This window comes from Rhamphochromis longiceps, linkage group LG9, assembly GCF_057381845.1.
Source record: "Rhamphochromis longiceps isolate RC_006_pf linkage group LG9, R_longiceps_female_GT1.1, whole genome shotgun sequence".
Lineage (NCBI taxonomy): Eukaryota > Metazoa > Chordata > Actinopteri > Cichliformes > Cichlidae > Rhamphochromis > Rhamphochromis longiceps.
In genome coordinates, this window is record NC_140565.1 from 18924879 (window position 1) to 18943771 (window position 18893).

General features: G+C 41.5%; 1 protein-coding gene across 2 annotated transcripts in view; it reads left to right on the forward strand.

Annotated features, from left to right (window-relative positions):
* stau2 (staufen double-stranded RNA binding protein 2) overlaps window positions 1-18358 on the forward strand; it is a 108474-nt gene extending 90116 nt beyond the window's left edge. Inside the window, exons 14-15 of one of the 2 annotated variants that reach the window (XM_085418615.1) lie at window positions 16110-16180; window positions 17270-18358. In XM_085418615.1, coding sequence (XP_085274741.1) covers window positions 16110-16180; window positions 17270-17363 — 165 coding nt within the window. In that variant the 3' untranslated portion in view covers window positions 17364-18358. The remainder of the gene's footprint in view (window positions 1-16109; window positions 16181-17269) is intronic. The other variant, XM_085418614.1, reaches the window with a different exon arrangement.
* Window positions 18359-18893: the final 535 nt, after the last annotated feature.

An 18893-nucleotide genomic window follows, 5' to 3' on the forward strand; every position in this document is an offset into this window, starting at 1 on the left:
GTGAGCTTTCAGAAGGACTTTGAAATGAGACATAGCTAGGACATCAGAGGACCCTGACACTCTCAATGAAGCCTACTTGATTTATAAGTGAGCAGAGAGTGTTGCTGGTGGTGGTGGAGGGGGGGAAGTGTTTCCAGAGGCACACAAGGCCACAAGGTCCTCCATTAGTACCTTGACCCCTGCTTCATGGGACCAACCACTGCACAGGAGAAGACAGGAGTAGAAGAATAGAGGGATAGGGGTACTTGGTGAAGGGGGTGGAGGGGTCTTTTTTACATAAGAAAGTCTGTTATTTACATTTTCACCACAGAGAAGACAGCACAAATGAGAAACCCTACCTCGATCATTTGTCAGTGGCCTGCTGTGTCCTGACTCTGACGTCTGTTACTTGTACCTGATCCCTCACTCAGACCTGTCTCTGCTCCCTGTTTTACGATTCTACTCACTGTTTTACTGTTCACCATCTAATTAGCTGTGTCTTAATACACATAAAAACACAGCACAGTCTTGGTGTTTACTGTCTGTTTGTCATGCTGTAAAAATGTGTGAGTTTGCTCATAAAAACTTGCCCACAGATAAGTCCTCACTTTCATTTAATGGGCAAGATCAAAGCGTTGATAACGAATAACAGATTATAGCCTTTGTATTGTGCAGCTGCATAAAAGTTAACACTGATAGACTTATTTAGTTTGGCTATACCAGACAATGCTTTTAATTGTGTTCTTTATTTTATGAAAAGCTTCATTTTAAGGAAGTTTGTGACTAAGCAAAACATTTACAGTGTTCACATTTTAACCAAATTACATTCTAGTGTTGTACTAGGGGCAGGGATAGCTCAGTAGGTAAAGTGGTCGCCCCATGATCGGAAGGTCGGCGGTTCGAATCCACTTAACGGCTACCCTGAGGTACCCCTGAGCAAGGTACCGTCCCTACACACTGCTCCCCGGGCGCCTGCTTAGTGGGCTGCCCACTGCTTCACTGAGTGAATGGGTCAAATGCAGAGAAAAACAAGTAATTTCCCCATGGGGATCAATAAAGTATCCATTATTATTATTATTATTATTACTTATCCACCAAGTATCGGTGCAATATACAGGCATGGGAAAAAAGCACACAGATCTGAGGTTTTCACTAATAAAAATTATCTTATTATTATTTATTTACCGTTGGTGTGAGGTGTTAATGCAGATTTGCTGTGGTTGCATGATTTATGCCCAGAGTGGCCAGACATTTCTACTTTGGTCTCATCTTTTCAAAAGACATTTTGTAGTTTCTTCAGACACAACTTTACCAACCTTAGCCGTGCTGCTTCTTTTTAGAGAAAAGAGGCTTTTTCCTGGCAACCCTCCTAAGCAAGCCATACTTATCTTTAACATTTAACAAGCTCAATGAGGCCTGTAAAGTCTAAGATCTAGTTCCTGGGTCTTTTGCAATTTCTCTAAGCATTGCACTGTCTGATCTAGCAGCACCTTGCATCTGCTTACCATAATTTCTATTGAAGCAGTAAAGGTGTGCTTAGTTTTTCACCTACAGCTGCATTTTAGCTTAGTTTTTTGTCAAATAATGTCAAAGTGCAGTGCATGTTGTTGTTCAGCTGAAGTATTTACCCAACTTTAACTTGTAAAGACCAGACAATGTTTTTTATTATGTCCTGACACATAAAACCTTAGAAATGAAGGAGGGTGTACTTTCTTTTTACCATGACGGTATACTATACATATACAGATAGGGATAAACAGAGACATAGAAATCCCTTCCCTTTGGAAAACATTGTGTCATGCTGCTTTTATGTTGTGTGTAAGGCTATTCTATGTTTGCTTATTACGTCACCTACTGTGTGTTTGGCTTTTGCTCATGTATGTGCTTGCAATTGGAGTCCATAACATTGTTTTTTTTCTGTAGAGGTCGGTTTCATGTTGTTTGTGACAGGCCTGCCAGCTATATGCTAACTTGGCAGATGCATTAGGCTAACATTTAAAAGTCTTTTATTCTCTTCTAGTTCCATCTTTGGCTAGTTTATGTGGCCCCTCAACCAATTCATCAGAAAACCAGCCTTTTAGGGAAAGCCTGCCTCTTGATATAAGCATGCTGGAATTTATTGTTTTCTGTAAACATGCCTTATACATAATCTGTCTTCTCAATACACACTGCCAGTTGCCATAGGAACAAAGTAGGGTTTTCATAACACATGAAGGGCTAAGGCATGATGGGTCTCAGTCGCTCCTGTCACACAGTGAGTTTCAGGCCCAGCTCAGTATTTCTTTGGATTTTAGTGTAAGATAAAAATGTCTGTCTTCTTCTTATGATTCTAATGAAAAACACTCACCAGCTTTGTGGGGATCCATTGCAAATTATAAAGCAGCACAACAGGTTTTAAAGATGGGTCCCTTGTGTGTAGTAGGTGATTAAAGTCCAAAAAGGAGCTGAGGGAGCAACAAAGCACAAGAGACAAGAGGAAGAATGTGTAAAACGCTGTCTGACTCCATGTCCTCTCTTGTTACCGGATGTCCTTGTCCAGCAAACATGTATCCGCATAAACACTGCTGTCTCTAACACAAAAATATAAAAAGGCTCATGATGGAGGGTCGAGGATTATTACATACAGCTGGTTTCTGTCACTATATAGCCTAAGCACATCTTCTACTCTGTATCTTAACCCTTTCATATACTGCTAATATTCACGCCTACAAGCTTCTCCTGAAAAGGCAGCAAGTTATAAAGCTTAAAAATCATTTTTTTCTAATGTATGTAGCACCATTTCAGAACAATTTCCTGTATACAACCACTGAGAAAGCCTCATCAATGACTGGCTATCTGTGAACTATTGGGAATTTTTGATAATATTAAATATCAGTGTGTCAGTTTTGTCACAATCGACAGTTTTCAGCATAATTTTAAAGTTTTGATTATACTCTGACACACCAACAGCTTGACACATGACGGCCAAAGTTGTTGGCAGGGGCACATGCGCAGTTGGTGCGTTGTAAAGTCTCTACGATCGAGTCCACACAATCCCCCCAAAAATGGCAGACGCGACATCAACACGGATCCTCATATTCACCAACTAATGACAAAATGTATGTCACTTGGATTCAGTTGTAGTAAGTGATTTGCTTTATTTTGGTCTCTTACATAAATAAACTATATGGGCAAAAGTACTGGGCCACCTAGTCGTTACGACTACAGGAGATGCTCATTCATGGAAACTGGGGGTGAGCCTCAAAATTATATCACAATATTTCAAGAACATTTGCGATAATAGTATTTCTTACGATGTGGTCAGGGGTGGGGGTGCAGGCAGCAACATTTAAAGTGTGAGTAAATGAGCTTCTGTCACTGATGACTCACTGGCTATTTCAAAATGGGAATTTGTTGCCACATGGTGCCGGTAGCAGTAAGCAGTATAAAGCAGTAAACCTTATAGTGCAGTAGTAGTGACTCAACAATATATCTAGTGATACAGCAGAAGTCAAAAGTAGCACAGTTACTGTTTGCCCCAGACATTTTACGTAGTAAGTATAAGAATAACTGCTTAATGCTTTAGTTCAGCGGTCCCCAATCCCCGGCCCACGGAGTCGTTTGGTACCAGGCCGCGTGAGTTGAGGCTCGGGTGTGAAATTCATGGTTTTCAGGGTTTTTATCAGGTTTTAGCGTTATTTTTGAAATAGTTTTTAGCGGACATAAACCGGTCCGTGGCGCCAAAAAGTGTGGGGACCGCTGCTTTAGTTAAGTAACTAAAGTAACTTAACCTTGTGACTCGTCAGGAGCCTGTGCAATGTTTTCAATCATAACACTGAAAAATAATTCGTATCTTCGGTCAGACTTTTTAGCCAGCTGCTTAAAGCTGTGCTTTTTTACAATCTAACTGCATCAGTAATTTCCCTGCACTGGTTACTCTTCCTAAATGATGTCCACCTAGCAAGTGAAGCTAGTGATGCTTGGTTGAGTCATTTGTTTACTTTTGAGTCGCTCATCAGTAGCTCCTAGTGTGGCCTCCTTCATAGCCTGGTTGTAGTTGACAGTTTGTTTTTGCCTCAATTGTTGTTGATTCCACATTTAGAGGAAATTTTGCAAAGCATTGTCTGTTGGAGGTTGTTAAATTAGCTCACACACTGGGGGACTTAAACACTGACGGTGATATGATACTTTTATATCATGTAAAAATTTATACCAGTATTATCACAGTCAGTATAATATGGCATAGCCCTTATGGAAAACCACACTATGAAGCTCCCAGCCCACAGGTTTAGTGCTGATGTTAATGCCAGACAAGGTTGTTGAGTCAGCATGACAACTTTTACATGCTGTGGGCCTGAACGTTTGGAGACTCTGTAACTTTACATGGTCTGCCGCTATGTGGCTTAGTAGCTGTGGCTCCTAAACTCTTCTGTTTCACAATAATACAGTTGATCATGGAAGCTCTACAAATGAAGAAATTTTATAGACTGGCTTATTGCAATGAAAGCATCCTGTTACAATACTTCAGTGGAATTCAGTGACCTTTTTAGAAAGACCTATTCTTTCACAAATGTTTCACAGCATTGTGTCTGCATAGCAGTGGAAGCTATTCGCTAATAATTTTGCCAAAATGAAGCTTGTATAACATGAAAACTCGTGGTGCTAGCACAGAGACCTGTAAACCCCAATTTATGTGTTTCAACACACGATCATTTACATGAACTAATTGGAATCTGAATTTCATAAATTTGACTTAAATTAGCATAGTACCAGTTTATTTAATCCTACTGATGTGTTCTGGTCTTTGAAATCTAGGACAAGTTATTGACCATTGCTGTTTGTGTGCTACAGTACAACATGCTATAAATCCGAACTGAAAACACTCAAATAATTTCTGTGTAAGTGTTCATGTAATTCATTTGTTTATTTTAAAGATTTCATGTAGTAAGTTAGATGTAATGGTATACTGTTGGAGTTTTTAAGTAAAGATTAAATTCTAACATTTTTCAAATCCTGCAGCACCTTTTCACAAAGATAGATTGGTTACATGTAAATGACACTGGAACATCCTTGACCAGTGTACTTGGTATGGTGTATAAAATACAAATAGGCATTATCAATATTTCTGAAGCTGCTGTACTTGACAATGCAGCTGTTAGATTTGAGGGAACGTTTTTTATTGACTTGTTTTGGGGCGATCGTGGCTCAAGAGTTGGCAGTTTGTCTTGTAATCAGAAGGTTGCCGGTTCGAGCCCCGGCTCGGACAGTCTCGGTCGTTGTGTCCTTGGGCAAGACACGTTACCCGTTGCCTACCGGTGGTGGTCAGAGGGCCCGGTGGCGCCAGTGTTTGGCAGCCTCGCCTCTGTCAGTGTGGCTACAATGTAGCTTGCCATCACTAGTGTGTGAATGGGTGGATGACTGATTGTGTAAAGCGCTTTGGGGTCCTTAGGGACTAGTAAAGCGCTATACAAATACAGGCCATTTACCATTTGTTTTCTCTAATAGTTTTTGTATTTCTAAAGAGCTCATGTAGTCAAGTAAATGGATGCAATGCTCAACAAACCTTTATCTCCTATATCCCTACAAAAAAAACTTGGAGTTGTTTTCCTGCATTAACAGTTAACTATTAACTGTCCCGACCGATCTGCGTCGGAACAAAATAGATAGTGTGATTAACAGCAATGATCAGGTTCATTGACAAGCCAAATGAGTGTAATAATAAACTAAACTAAACCTGCATGCTTGTTAGTCAACTGCTATAATCACTTTATGTGTGCCAAGCATTCAGTTAGATAAAAATGTAAAATGAGGTCGAGAACAAACACAATGAATATAACCTTTTAATGTTTTGGGTGTAAATTCAAAGAGTAATGCTTTAGAATGAGTCACAGTATAACTATATTTAGGTTTTGGGATGATTAATAACTTTAAGTCTCTATCAGTCTTGCACTCAAGTTCTCTTTTTGTTCCTAAACTGTTAAAAAATTTCGTAACTCAAGGTATAGGAGTTTTTAACTTGCATGAAGTTACTGTCCTGATGACTCATCTTACCCAACTTCTCATTTGTCTGAACCATTTTTAATACAAACAGGATATTAGCTTCTATCACTTATCCCACAATGAAGAAATAATTGGACTACAATTTAAATTGGGAGGGCTGATAACAGCGAGCAATGCTCTTTGACATCCACCCTGATATCCTCAATAGAGATTGATTTGTTTCATGTGGTATCTCTGCTAAGGTTATTATCTATGCAAATTGTGGATGCGATTAAGACCTTGGATCCTACCTCTTGTGTTTGAGCTTCCACCCTGCACGTAGGAAAGGTCTTTTTCCTTTGGTTGTGTAGCAACAACCACAACTATTACATTTGCATCCCCACCCTCGTACCACTGCCCACTTTAACTTGTCTGTGCACTTCATCACCAAGCAAACAGTGTGAGTTTGTCATTTTAAAACCCACACACTGAGAATTGGCAGGGAGACAGCTGTTGAAAGGATCCATCTTTGACAGTCAGATCGAAAGGAAAGGTAGATTAGCCCGCAGAAAAGAGAGAAATGGGACGTCTCTTGGGGCCGATCACTATCTCTGCGTTGATAAGAGAGCGAGTGCCTGAAGGCTGGCTTTCCTTCCCACCGCTTTTTGTGCCTTCCCCAGAGCAATTTGAGTCCAATTGTCCAGGATTATAGAAGCTGCTCCCTCTGGCATAGAAAGGTGGATCCCTGCAGGTGGAGACGGGGTGATGTAACTCTGTTTTGCAGTCAGCGGGGAAACCTGATAGAAATGGATGGTTAGGTGCTGTTTTCCAAGCCTCCCACCATGACTTTACTATAATCCCAGACAAGGAACTTGAGAAAGACATTTTATGAAAATCTCAACTTCCCAGTACTTTGAAAGACTTAAAATCAGAGGTTTTTTTTATTTGTGTCATCCACATAGGCATGCCATTAACATTATGAATCAAATAATCTCAGTTCATTGAATGAATCATAAAAGAATAGTCCATCCAGATGGTCTCATTATCCAGGTTGTGTCTGTATGGTGGTTTTTTCTCCATAAAAATTCAAGGCATCTACGTTTTAGGGAACTTTCATCTTAGTCAGTGGTCAGGTTGGTGAGTCACCGGCCTTGAGGCTGTTTTTTTGACAGACTGAGTATCTTCACAGGCAGTAGTCCCGTCACTAATGCATTCCACACGCTCTGTGTCTCATCCAAAGGAGAATTTAGTCAGTGTTTCATTAACAATCACTGAGTAATTTGGCAGACGTACACAGGTTCTCTTGAGTAAACCATTCTCACTGAAAATGTGTCCCTACCTTCATTTTATTGGAAATGTAAGTTTCTCTGCTGTGTCAGAGACTCTTGATGGCAGTTGCTTATCATTGGTAAATGGTAAATGGTCTGTATTTATATAGCGCTTTATTAGTCCCTAAGGACCCCAAAGCGCTTTACATATCCAGTCATCCACCCATTCACACACACATTCACACACTGGTGATGGCAAGCTACATTGTAGCCACAGCCACCCTGGGGCGCACTGACAGAGGCGAGGCTGCCGGACACTGGCGCCACCGGGCCCTCTGACCACCACCAGTAGGCAACGGGTGAAGTGTCTTGCCCAAGGACACAACGACCGAGACTGTCCGAGCCGGGGCTCGAACCGGCAACCTTCCAATTACAAGGCGAACTCCTAACTCTTGAGCCACGATCGCCCCATCATTGACCTAGATTGGATTATAGTGAAGGCAAAGGACTGGTATACTACACACAACAGCACAGAAATGCAACTGACTGGTGTTTTTATGTTTTTAAGGAAAATTGTGACTTCCAGTTAAAATTTTAATCTGTTCTCTATTTATATGTATGTATGCATGCACAATGTTAGAATAAAGAATTCTAGCAGAATACTAAATAATATAATTCTTTCTTCTTTTGCAAGCCATATATACTGAACGGTTCATACAGGCTGGATAGTGCTAACAGTTTAAAAATAGTGCTAGCAGTTTTATCTGCTTCATGCGGCTTCTGCTGATGTAATGTTATCGTATCAAAAATAACTGAGCCCAGTGATAAAATTCCTTGAAAAGTTATATCGTGGCAAAGTTAACTCAGTCTTATCACAGAGCCCGTCTGTATCTGCTTATCCTCTAAGATGCTTTGCTGACAAGGCAGAAGTATGGTATGCTGAGGTGATTCTGCCCCTCGCCCTTTGCCCATATGTTTTGTATTTACGCCCTAGGAGGTGCCATGCTCAGCAGCGCGGTGGTGGAAGGGGATAAAGCAGGCCTCTCTGGCCCAAATGACGCATAACATGGTGCTGCGCCCCGGGCCCTTATTTATGGCTTCCCATGTCAGCAGAGGCTTGCTCCCCTGGGGAGCCCCACAGCCGTTATCCGCTAACTTAGCTCAGCCAGTCCTCAGCGCTAATATCACGCCTGGAAGATGCACAAAGGGAAACACTATCCACTCCCGGAATTCAGATCAGCATAATATGGAAGCCTGCACATGTGACCGAGTCGTACGGAGAAATCAAATTGAATTCCTCATAGAGAAGGTTTTTTTTAGCTGTCACATCACAATTGCTACACTGTTGGAAAGAAGCAAACCCACATACATGAAGTGCTACTTCAGAGGAATTAACGTCATATCAGGCTGAAGCTAGGCCACTGCCAGGCACACACTGCCTCTTTTATTCATGCCTCTGATGTGGGAAAGGATGTGAAATCTGGAGAGAGAGTGAGGAAGAGGTTTGGTGTGTGGATCTGAATACATTTTCTCTGTAGTTACTCAAGAATCCATGTACATATCACACCGCATTAACAAATAGAAGCATACACTGCCAGCCCTCATGCACACACAGGTGTTCTGCACGAGCTGTCCCGGAATGTTCCAGTGATCCCTGTCCAGGGTTTTGATGTGGGTAGAGGAAAAAGGAAAGAATTTAGCGGAAAACGAAAGCCAAGGGATGAGATGAAGCCGAGGAGTAGATGGCAGATATTTAAGAAAAAGAGAAGAGAGGGTCTGCAAAGTATATCTGACAGAATTTATTGGAGATCAGAGGAAGGTTTGACGTGATGACATGATGGTAACAACAGGGTTAACAAAGGACAAAAAAAGATGGCTGGGGTTTTCTCTTCCCGGGTATCTCATATTTCTTTCTGCTTTGAGGAATGAGCGCAAAAAAAGGGAGCACTGTCAAGGTTTTATGTGGCCTTTTGAAAACAGAACAAACCCTCTACACAACAATATATCCAGCCTCAGAACTTCTCCGACATGAGCGCACTCATTTTCTCAACTTCCCAGGTCCTCCCTGTAAAACACCCTGTTTGATATCCACTCTGGTCATTGTTTAGTCTAGTGGATATCCCTTAGATCATCTTCATCAGCAGCTGTCCTGCATCCCCTTTATGTTCTTTGCGTCCCCATCTCATAGCAGCCCCAGAACAGTCACCTGTCGTCAATTTTGAAGCATTACTAAGATTGGGCATGTTTTTTTGTGGGATGAGAGGATGAAGGGTTATTGCACTATTGAACAAACAAAAGCGAACAGTTTGAGTTACAGTTCGTCCACCCCATCGCAGTCTCAAGTTCTTCAATAAAACTGGAAGTGCTTGTGTAACAATGCTGTGGTTTGTGTATAACAGGGGTGTGTGTAGTGGTACTTGGTAGAAGTGAGGAAGTGTGTCTTGGCTAATATTGTTCCTGTAAGCGATGCAGCGCTCCAATTTCTGCCCATAATTATTATTATTTGTCGAGCAGCTCATGAATGATTTCAGTTTTGGTTTCATTTCAGGTTAGTCTCTCACGATTAATGGGTTTTATTTTGGTATGCATGTTGGCGTAGCAGCTTGGGGTGGATTGTAGTCTTAAGAACAGGAAGAATTTGTGTTTTTTCCTTTTAAATGACACATGGTTTAGACCAGGGGTCCCCAATCCCAGTCCACGAGGGCCGGTGTCCCTGCAGGTTTTAGATGCGTCCTTGATCCATCACAGCTGATTTAAATGGATAAATTACCTTCTCAACATGTCTTGAAGTTCTCCAGAGGCATGATAATGAGCTAATCATGTGATTCAGGTGTGTTGACCCAGGGTGAGATCTAAAACCTGCAGGGACACAGGCCCTCGTGGACTGGGATTGGAGACCCCTGGTTTAGATAATGAAGCCTGATCAAAGTGAGAATGGGAGTGTGGTGGGGTGTGGTTTGTGGCTCAGCTGCAGGGGAGGGGTGGTTGACTCTGATTCTCATAGAATGGACTTGAGATTAGAAAAGGGTTATTTGTGCTGGACTGCACAGAACCAGAACAAAGCCTTTTCTTGGTTAAAAGGGAGACACTTCAGTACTCTGTGGATTATCTCAGAGTGTACTGATGACTGGACTGTCATCTTGCCTTCTGTAGAGCATAAACAGGATCTTATCTGATAACCCAACAGAATGAAAAAAACTAGGCAAATGTTTTCTTTCAGAATACGTGCAGAAAGCAAACATGCAAGACTGAATGATATGCTGGTGGTCTTCACCTAATTGGGGCCTCCTTGGTGTCTTTGATGGCTGCTAAAGGTCAGAGAATGAAGTGATGGAGATTCAAAGTCTGAAAACGCTGATCCCTGGTTCTCAGCATTCTGCTGTGTCTTCTCTTTGTTCCCCAGATTGTCTATATTGCTTCTCTGAAACTCAGTTGTCTAGTAGTGAGAGCTGATACAGGGGTCTGATTTGTCAGGGTCAATGTGATCCAACGATCCATCAGATCTGACATGCTGATGCGGTAGACTCCTCTGGGACTTGAACTTTGTTTGGCTAAGCCGCTGATGGAAGCGTAGCCTCTGTCGGTGAAGCTATTAAGAGCGCAGCAGGCCCAGAAAAATGAGCCACCCTTGTCACTCCACATCAGGAGCTCAGCCACGGTTACAGATCCTCCTCAGACCTGTCACATTCAACCAGTGTTTGTCTAAGCCTTTGAACTCGGGACTGCTAGATAGATAGATGGATGAGCTCATGTGTGAAGTGCTTTTGGGGTTCTTCAGGTTGGCTACCAGGCTTGCATTAATGATGGGTGCTGGCTTGTTATCTAAAGCTAGAGCAAATAAAGAGGAATAACTGGAATAACTGGAGTGGTTTCCCTGTAGATTCGACAAACTGTGCTTCAAACGTCCAAACATTTGAAGAACACCCGAATGGAAATACACACACAATGCACAGGATGTTTAGTAATTGCAGAAAGTACACAGGAGACACCAGTGTTTTACATCTCTATGACTGTGAGGTAAAAAGAGTATAATGCTGTTTTCTTGGGATTGATAATTTACCCAGTTAGCCAATGTCATAAATAAATATATGATTAAAACTCTTTAAGCTCTTTTTCAAACCATCTTATAACATCTTACCAGCCAAAAATTGATATGACACAACAAACAGTTACCAGGCACCAATGCAGTATGTGTCCTCTGATTTGCAGATCAGCCCAACCCAACTGAAGTTGGGCTGATCCGTGCATCATTACTAGAATTGTACATGCTATAACAAAAGGTAAACTTGTATGTAGAACTTCATGCTTGTTACTTCCTGCTGGGGGGCTCTGTGTCAGCACGTTGCTTTTGCAAAAACTGTGATCTTGTTTTTGGCTTTTGTTTGTTTGTTTTAAAGTTGGCTACACATGGCATATTAAACATTTCATATGTGAGGTTCGGCTCGGGTCCAAGGGATGAAAATTTCCTCATCATGTTTTTTTTTTTATTTCTGACACTACATTCCTGAATATATAGGCACCGTTGTCCATTTGTCCAAGCAGACCAGGGCATAGTTTAATAACAACAGCTAATAGTTTGTGTTGTCCATGATCATATGTAATCCTGTTCTTATGCTATACTCAGAAATGCTTGTCAGGGGATCTCACCGTTTCAGACAAACTGCCTTTCCCACACCTTTTTGTTTTTGGATTTAGACCTGGCTCTAACTTTCTCAAACTCACAACCAAATATTTACACCACTGAAGCTATTGCGAGGTATGTGGGAGTGGGAAAGCAGACAGAGACTTAAGAGGATATTAAACAATTTTGTAGTTAGTTAGTTTTAAGCTTCAAATTCAAAAATCATTGCTGTCCTCTTCCATTTGTCAACGGCTTGGGGCACAGCATCCTCCTCATTGTCTCCTCACCCGCCTCTCACTGTCTCTTTGCTCCATGGCAGAGATGGAACACCTCCACCTTGCGTTTCCCGGCCTCAGACTAAACACAGTCTCCTTGTGTTGATGCATCAGTGTAGCGACTGACTCTAACGATGGTCAACTTATCACATTAGAAAAATAATGATTTCACTGGCTGCCATTCCCACAGATAGGCCCAGTGTTTGTCTTAGGCTCCGTGTCCTTCACTGTGCTGCTGTGCCTTATGCCTGCCTGTCGTATATCAGCAACGCTGCCACTGTCAAGCCCCCTGATTTATGGCTGTTTATCTCTAGCCCCTACCCCACCACCAGCACCCCTCCCACTCCAACAGATGGTCTCTAGCTATTTACTCAGGGAGAAAATGGTCCCAATCTGGTTGCTTAAATACAACAAAAAAGAAGTTTATGGGAAGGCTGATTTCAAGTTATTTGTCATGTGAGAAAACAGGATATCTGCCCCTGTTTTTGTGATCAGGAATGATACTGATAATATCTGCTAGATGAATCTGACTGGTTACCTTCTTATCTTGATGACTTCCCACTTCAGTATGTGGACAACCTTGACCATTGTAAAATGACATGTAACTGCATATTTATAAAACAAATCATCACAAGCATTACAGCAGCGTTCCCCTGGTATCATCTGTGGTTATTAAAAGTGTAATTGTGAAAAAATCCCATCATCTGTCATGTTCTGGGCGGTTTTCGCCTTAAATCTCTTCAAGTATACTCTACCTCTAAATCTTTGTTGGCTGTCAGATGCTCACAGAGTAAAAAAAACACACATAGCCCAACCCGAACCATAAATTATCTGCTACAGACTCAGAAGGGCTTCACTTGATTTCTGTGTCTCTGGAGAAAGGGCCTATAAGTAGTAACTCAGCAGTATCAATTTTTTACATCAGTTCAGCTATTAGCGTTGTAGATTTTTTAGTACCTGTACGCATCACAGATTTTTTTTTCCCCTCAATTTGATGGATACAAACCAGATTTTGACCCTTGCACCTGTCAGTCATAAATTACAGTTCCTGGTTTATGTTTCTCATAGTTTGAAGTGAAACACTTTTAAAATTATTTTGGACACAAGCACACAGATAATAGTTTGTAACAGCCTTCTGGGCATATTGCATTCCATGGAGACATAGTGATATGGCATGTACTGGGATTCATATTTTCTCAGGATTAAAGCATGATTAATGTTTCCTCTCACTTGCATATGGCTTAAATACAAATGGGTATTCACATGGAGACATCTCTGTCTGTCTATTCTGGACTATCAGAGAAAATGCCTCTCAGTCAGATATCCTTGTGAGGAGAATGGCTAATTTATTATGAGAATAAAGTACTGAGTGACGTTGGTGGGCTTCATAATGAGGTAAACTCAGCCAGTCATCACATCTCACTCATCTAGAGCGCAAAACCACTTGTGTCTTATCTCGACTCTGATTAACCAGTGATGAAGTGTAACGGGTCCTGGCTAGCTTAGGCCACTGTCATAGCAGATGTGTGTTGAATAATAAAGTGAAACTGTTGGGATTTTTCCTCTTTGTTACAATGAGTTTTTATAGTATGTTAAAGTATATGAAAGAAGTGTAACTGGATACACTGGGTGATGAAATTTGCTGAATTATCAGGGACATTAAAATTGCCTTTCAAGTTTTACTCAAGTGTAACTGAGCTATAAGGTGGTGTAGTGAGTCAGCTGACTTCCATCCCATTTGGTTTTGTTGTGTTTGGCCTGTCTTTATATTTCTTTTCATTTTAGGTATGTAAATCTAATTATATAAAACTAATTCAGTTTTAATTGTCTTTCTTCATCTCTCCAGCACCATCACAGATAATTGCTCAGAGACAAAACAGTAGAACAAGTTCCTCCTCAGACAGATAATATGTGTACTTTTAGACACAAAGTGTTAGTATCTCCAACAGTGATCACTCGTGTAGACATATAGATTGATATTTTTTCCTTAGGCAGTGTTACTAGAAAACATAGCATGCATTTTCATTACTATGCAGATGATATCCAGCTTTATCTATATGTGAAGCCAGAAAACACAGACCAATTTGTTTAATTACAGGCAGGTCTTAAAGACATAAAGACCTGGATGATCTATGATTTCCTGCTTCTAAATTCATATAAAACAGAGGTTATTGTACTAGGCCCAAGAAACACGATATCTAACCATATTACTTGGTCTGGATGGCATAAACTTGAGGAATTTCTCACATTCCTCTGTGAGGAATCTTGGAGTCGTTTTTTGACTAGGATATGTGCTTCAATGCACATATTGCACAAGTATGTAGGGCTGCTTTCTTCCATTTGCGCAACATCTCTAACATTAGAAACATCCTGTCCCTCTGTGATGCTGAGAAACATTGTGTTTATGGATTTATCATTTCTAAACTGGACTACTGTATCCCTGAAAAGCTTTAAGTTGATCCAAAATGCTGTAGTGAGAGTACTGACAGACTAGAAAGAGAGAGGATATTTCTCCCATATTGGCTTCTCTTCACTGGCTCCCTGTTAAATCCAGAATTAAATTTAAAATCATTCTGCTCACATACAAGTCTTGAAAGTCTTTCACTCACAGACTGCTAGTTTACTTGTGTCTCCTTGGAAAAGTAAAATGAGATTTCAGGTCCCACTCCCAGGTCAGCTCCCAGTTTGGATTCACGAGATGGATACCCTCTCTACTTTTAAGATTATCCTTAAAACCTTCCTTTTTGATATAACGTATTGTTAGGGCTGGATCAGGTGACCCTGTAGATATCTGCCCCTTCCTGAGCCAGAGCCTGATTCTGCTGGAGTTGTCTTCCTGTTAAAAGGGAGTTTTTCTTTCCCACTGTCGCCAAGTGCTTCCTCGTTATGGGGTCATTTGTGTTGATACCAGTGGTATTAGTTCTGCTGTTGGATATATTCCCCACCTACCCTGTATCCTCAATCTGTATCAAGAGGAACAAAAGTGCTAAACACATCCAAGATGAAGGTTAAGAATAATGGAAGGATCTATGATTTTTCCTTCACACTTGTCAAGATCAGGTAGAACAGTTCATATTGGGACATGTAAACAGCTGTTATATCAAACTGTGGTCAGTGGTTGTAAAGTTTTAATGTCACAGTACAAATGTTAAGAAAACACTGGTGAAAAAACTCGCTTGTTGTTGTTGTTGCCTTCCAGGCCCAAGTTGCATTGTGTGTGTGTGTGTGTGTGTGTGTGTCTATGCTGCACCCCTTGACTCCCACACATGTTGTATATGTTATGATAGCAGGCGGGACCCTTCTCACTTTGCTAGCAGCCCCTCGAGCTGCCACAGGCAGGCAGGCAATGAGCAGGAAGGAAATGACTTCATGGGATTTTTGGTCCAAGTTTGAAAATATAGATAGCATGTAGTGCCGTTTTTTAATGACATCGCATCGGATTGCTTCAAGTGGCTGGTTGTGATTATGAGCTAAATGTGGCAGACACGGTAAATTCTAAGATAAATACTCTGTCGAGCACATGAGGCTGCACTACAGTTTTCTTTCTCGGCCACAAATTAACCCTAATTAAGTCATTACACAATTAACAATAAAAATGTTACATACACACTTGTCTGTCTTTAGTGTGTTTTTTAGGCTAGACTGATTGGATTTTTCTGCGCACTGTGCGCTGAAAACTTTATGATTTATTCCGACCTGCTGCTTTTGTTTAGCTACGGTCGCCACGAATACAGATGTCACTCTGGATTGACGTAGGAAAATGCGGAGCAGCCAAAACATAAAGTGGAAATGTTAACCCAATAACGCTAGATAAACAGTGAGAGGAGAGAGGCCAAAGACAACAGAGAGTGAAGGGAAAGTGTCCTGCTGGCATCAGGTTTCCCAGACTAAGTGTTATTTGAAAAGCAGCTGAAGGGTGACACTCACTCTCTTCCCACCCAAATCTCCCTTCCTTTTCTTCCCTCCCTCCCCACTCACTCGACCATCTGTTGTTCCTTCTCTTCTCAGGCTGCTCTAAGTGCCTTGAAACAGCTGTCGGAGCAGGGACTGGACCCAGTGGATGGCCCCATCAAGGTACAGTAAGACCTGAATGATGCCCACATGGCTGCTGGGTTTATTAACCAGCTCCAGCCAGTGATGGTGGGCTTAGATCAGCTCCGTGTACACCCACGCACACACGTCCATCACTTCCGCTCGACATTTTTCTTCCATAGGAAAGCAGCGGTAGGCGTATTGCATTTACATGCACTACGTTCCTGTCAGTGCCGAATACTTTGCATGATCGCTATCACTATTAAGGCTCAGTCATGACAGACACAAGGGCTTCCCTTCATTCATTCTTTCCTCCACGATGAGGAAGGGAGGGAAGGAAGGAGGAAGGCCGACAACGGAGAATCAAGTGGGAAAGCAGGAGCACCACAGGGGGGTTTTTGGAAACCGGGGAGGAAATTACTGTCAAGCGCCTGTGGTGTATTTTCATAGTAGGTGTGCCCTGGAAGAAAAAAAAGAAGAAGAAGAAGAAGAAGAAAAACAAAGGTTTTTTACAGCCCCGTGTCTCCTTTAGAAGAAAAAAAGGGGAAAGGAACAAAAGGGAGGAAAAACAACTGCAGTGTTGCAACAGCTTTATTTACGTCACCAACAGAAATGAGGAGCAAATATGGCAGCAATTACTCTTTCACCTGAGCAGTTAATCACTCCTTTCTCTTTCCAGTCTTTCCCCTTGTGGTCCTCAGACTCATTAAGTCACCCATACTTTTCTATTAGCACATTCTCAGTTGTTGTTTTCAGATGGTTGCTGTTGCCAAGATGAAAACACAAAGCAGTACAAATTTGAACCTACTGTCTTATCATTGTCAGTGCTATCAGAGATGATTATGTCCTCCTAATAAAACAGCCCGAGAACAGGAGCCACAGCTGATCAGTTAGTGTGAAACAGACTGAGGTCAAGGGCTTGATAAGTGTCTTGACTCATAGCTGAAGCACTTTCAGTCTGTCTGCTTGGACGTTCTTTTACAACAACAATCACCTGTTTTTCTTTTTGACAAAGTATTACTCATTAAAGACTGATGGAATCTTTTCATGAGAAACCCGTAGAGTAAACTTCCCAGTACAGGAGTAATTATTGGCAGCATTCCCCTCCTAACTCAAAGTTTCACTTTTCGTTTCAGACCACTGAACCATGTGGGAGGGAGGACGGACATTAAACAGACTAACTCAGGCACCACCACTCAGGTCTGCAAGGATTCAAAGGCTGTCGTCTAGGAGCTGACAACCCCCCGAACCTCTCCTTCAACATACACACTCCCAACCCCGCCTCCTATAACCCTGATCCCACATAACCTCCAGCCACCACCCGCAGTCCCCACCCTACCCTCTCTACCCCTCACGATCGCCACTGTATCCTGCAAAACCTGTCAACATGCAATAGGGTGGATGTGCACCGAGAAATGACCGACTAAAACACCATTACCCGAGTCTATGTGAAGACAACGCTATCTTAACACGTTTATTGATGATTTCAGTCAAAATTTAGAGGACAAGATAAATGAATAAATACAATACAAGCTAATGATAAATGCATGGTACTGTGTAAAATCAAGGGAAGTCCAAAGCGATACCCTGCATAGACAATTTTCCCTTTGGATAGATGTTGGTATGGTTAAAACAAATAATGTACATCATGCCATTGAAATACAAAAGAAACACATTAGGGGAGAAAACCAACTTCCATACAGTAGCTTTTCTTTTCTTTTTCTTCGGGGGTTTTATATTTCCTTTTAATTTTTTATTTTGTTTTTTATTTGATCTTATTTGATTTTATCAATCTAACAATGCTTGAGTACTGTATTTAAAATTAACCAATGCCAGTGCTGTGAAAGTTGTAGTTGTTGTCTTCATATATAGTCACCCAGCTTACCTTGTATGCTGACATAAAAAAAGAGTTGATCTATCTATATGGATGTGTATGACTTTGCAAGAGTATCATATTCCAAAAAATAACACAGAAAAGTTTTTTTCATGTGGACAAAAAGGACAAAACTGGTGTTAGCAGTAATCAGTAGAAGTGTTGACCCCCCAGGAGGAAAGGTTGGGTTAACCTTTTCACATCCTGAGGGGGCCTACCTGTTTTAACATGACCCCGCACTGGCATAGCATCACTGGAGCATCACCTGATCAACGGCGGTGAATGGGCCGCCCCATGTGTACTTTTTAGGTCATAAAATAGGCCAGTTCTCCTCAACAGTGGCTAGGTTTTTCATTTTTTTGCACACATCCTCCAGTGCCAGTAAGCTTTCAGAATAACTCCAGAGAGGTTTTTTTTGTACGGTCTGCATGAAAAGTTCTCTCCATTCCAGTGATTTTATGTCAGTGGATCGTCCCCCCTTCCTCCCCCCTCCGCCCCACAGTTTTGTCGATCACATCTACACCCATTGTGTGTGTTGTATTGACCCACCAAGGCATCAACTGGGTGCTTTTAATGCCTGCATTCTGGAGTGCAGCTTTTGATTGAAGAGAGCCTGTAGCTCTAACCTGCAGGCTCTCTCTCCCTAAAGGCCACTTTGGATCACTTTGTCCACTGACATTGAGGATGTGTCTTCTTCTTCGCTGTGAGTGCGATGTGTAATAAGGCTGTCTGTTACTGAAATGCAGTAAAAACACCTCAGTTCATGTGGAAAAAAACTGTTTCTTTGTCTCTTCTTTGCTTCTTCAAACAGGTGTAAAAAACCAATATCTCACTGAATGAAATTAATGTCATTTTCTTTCTAAAAAAGCCACTTTTCTTTGGCACAT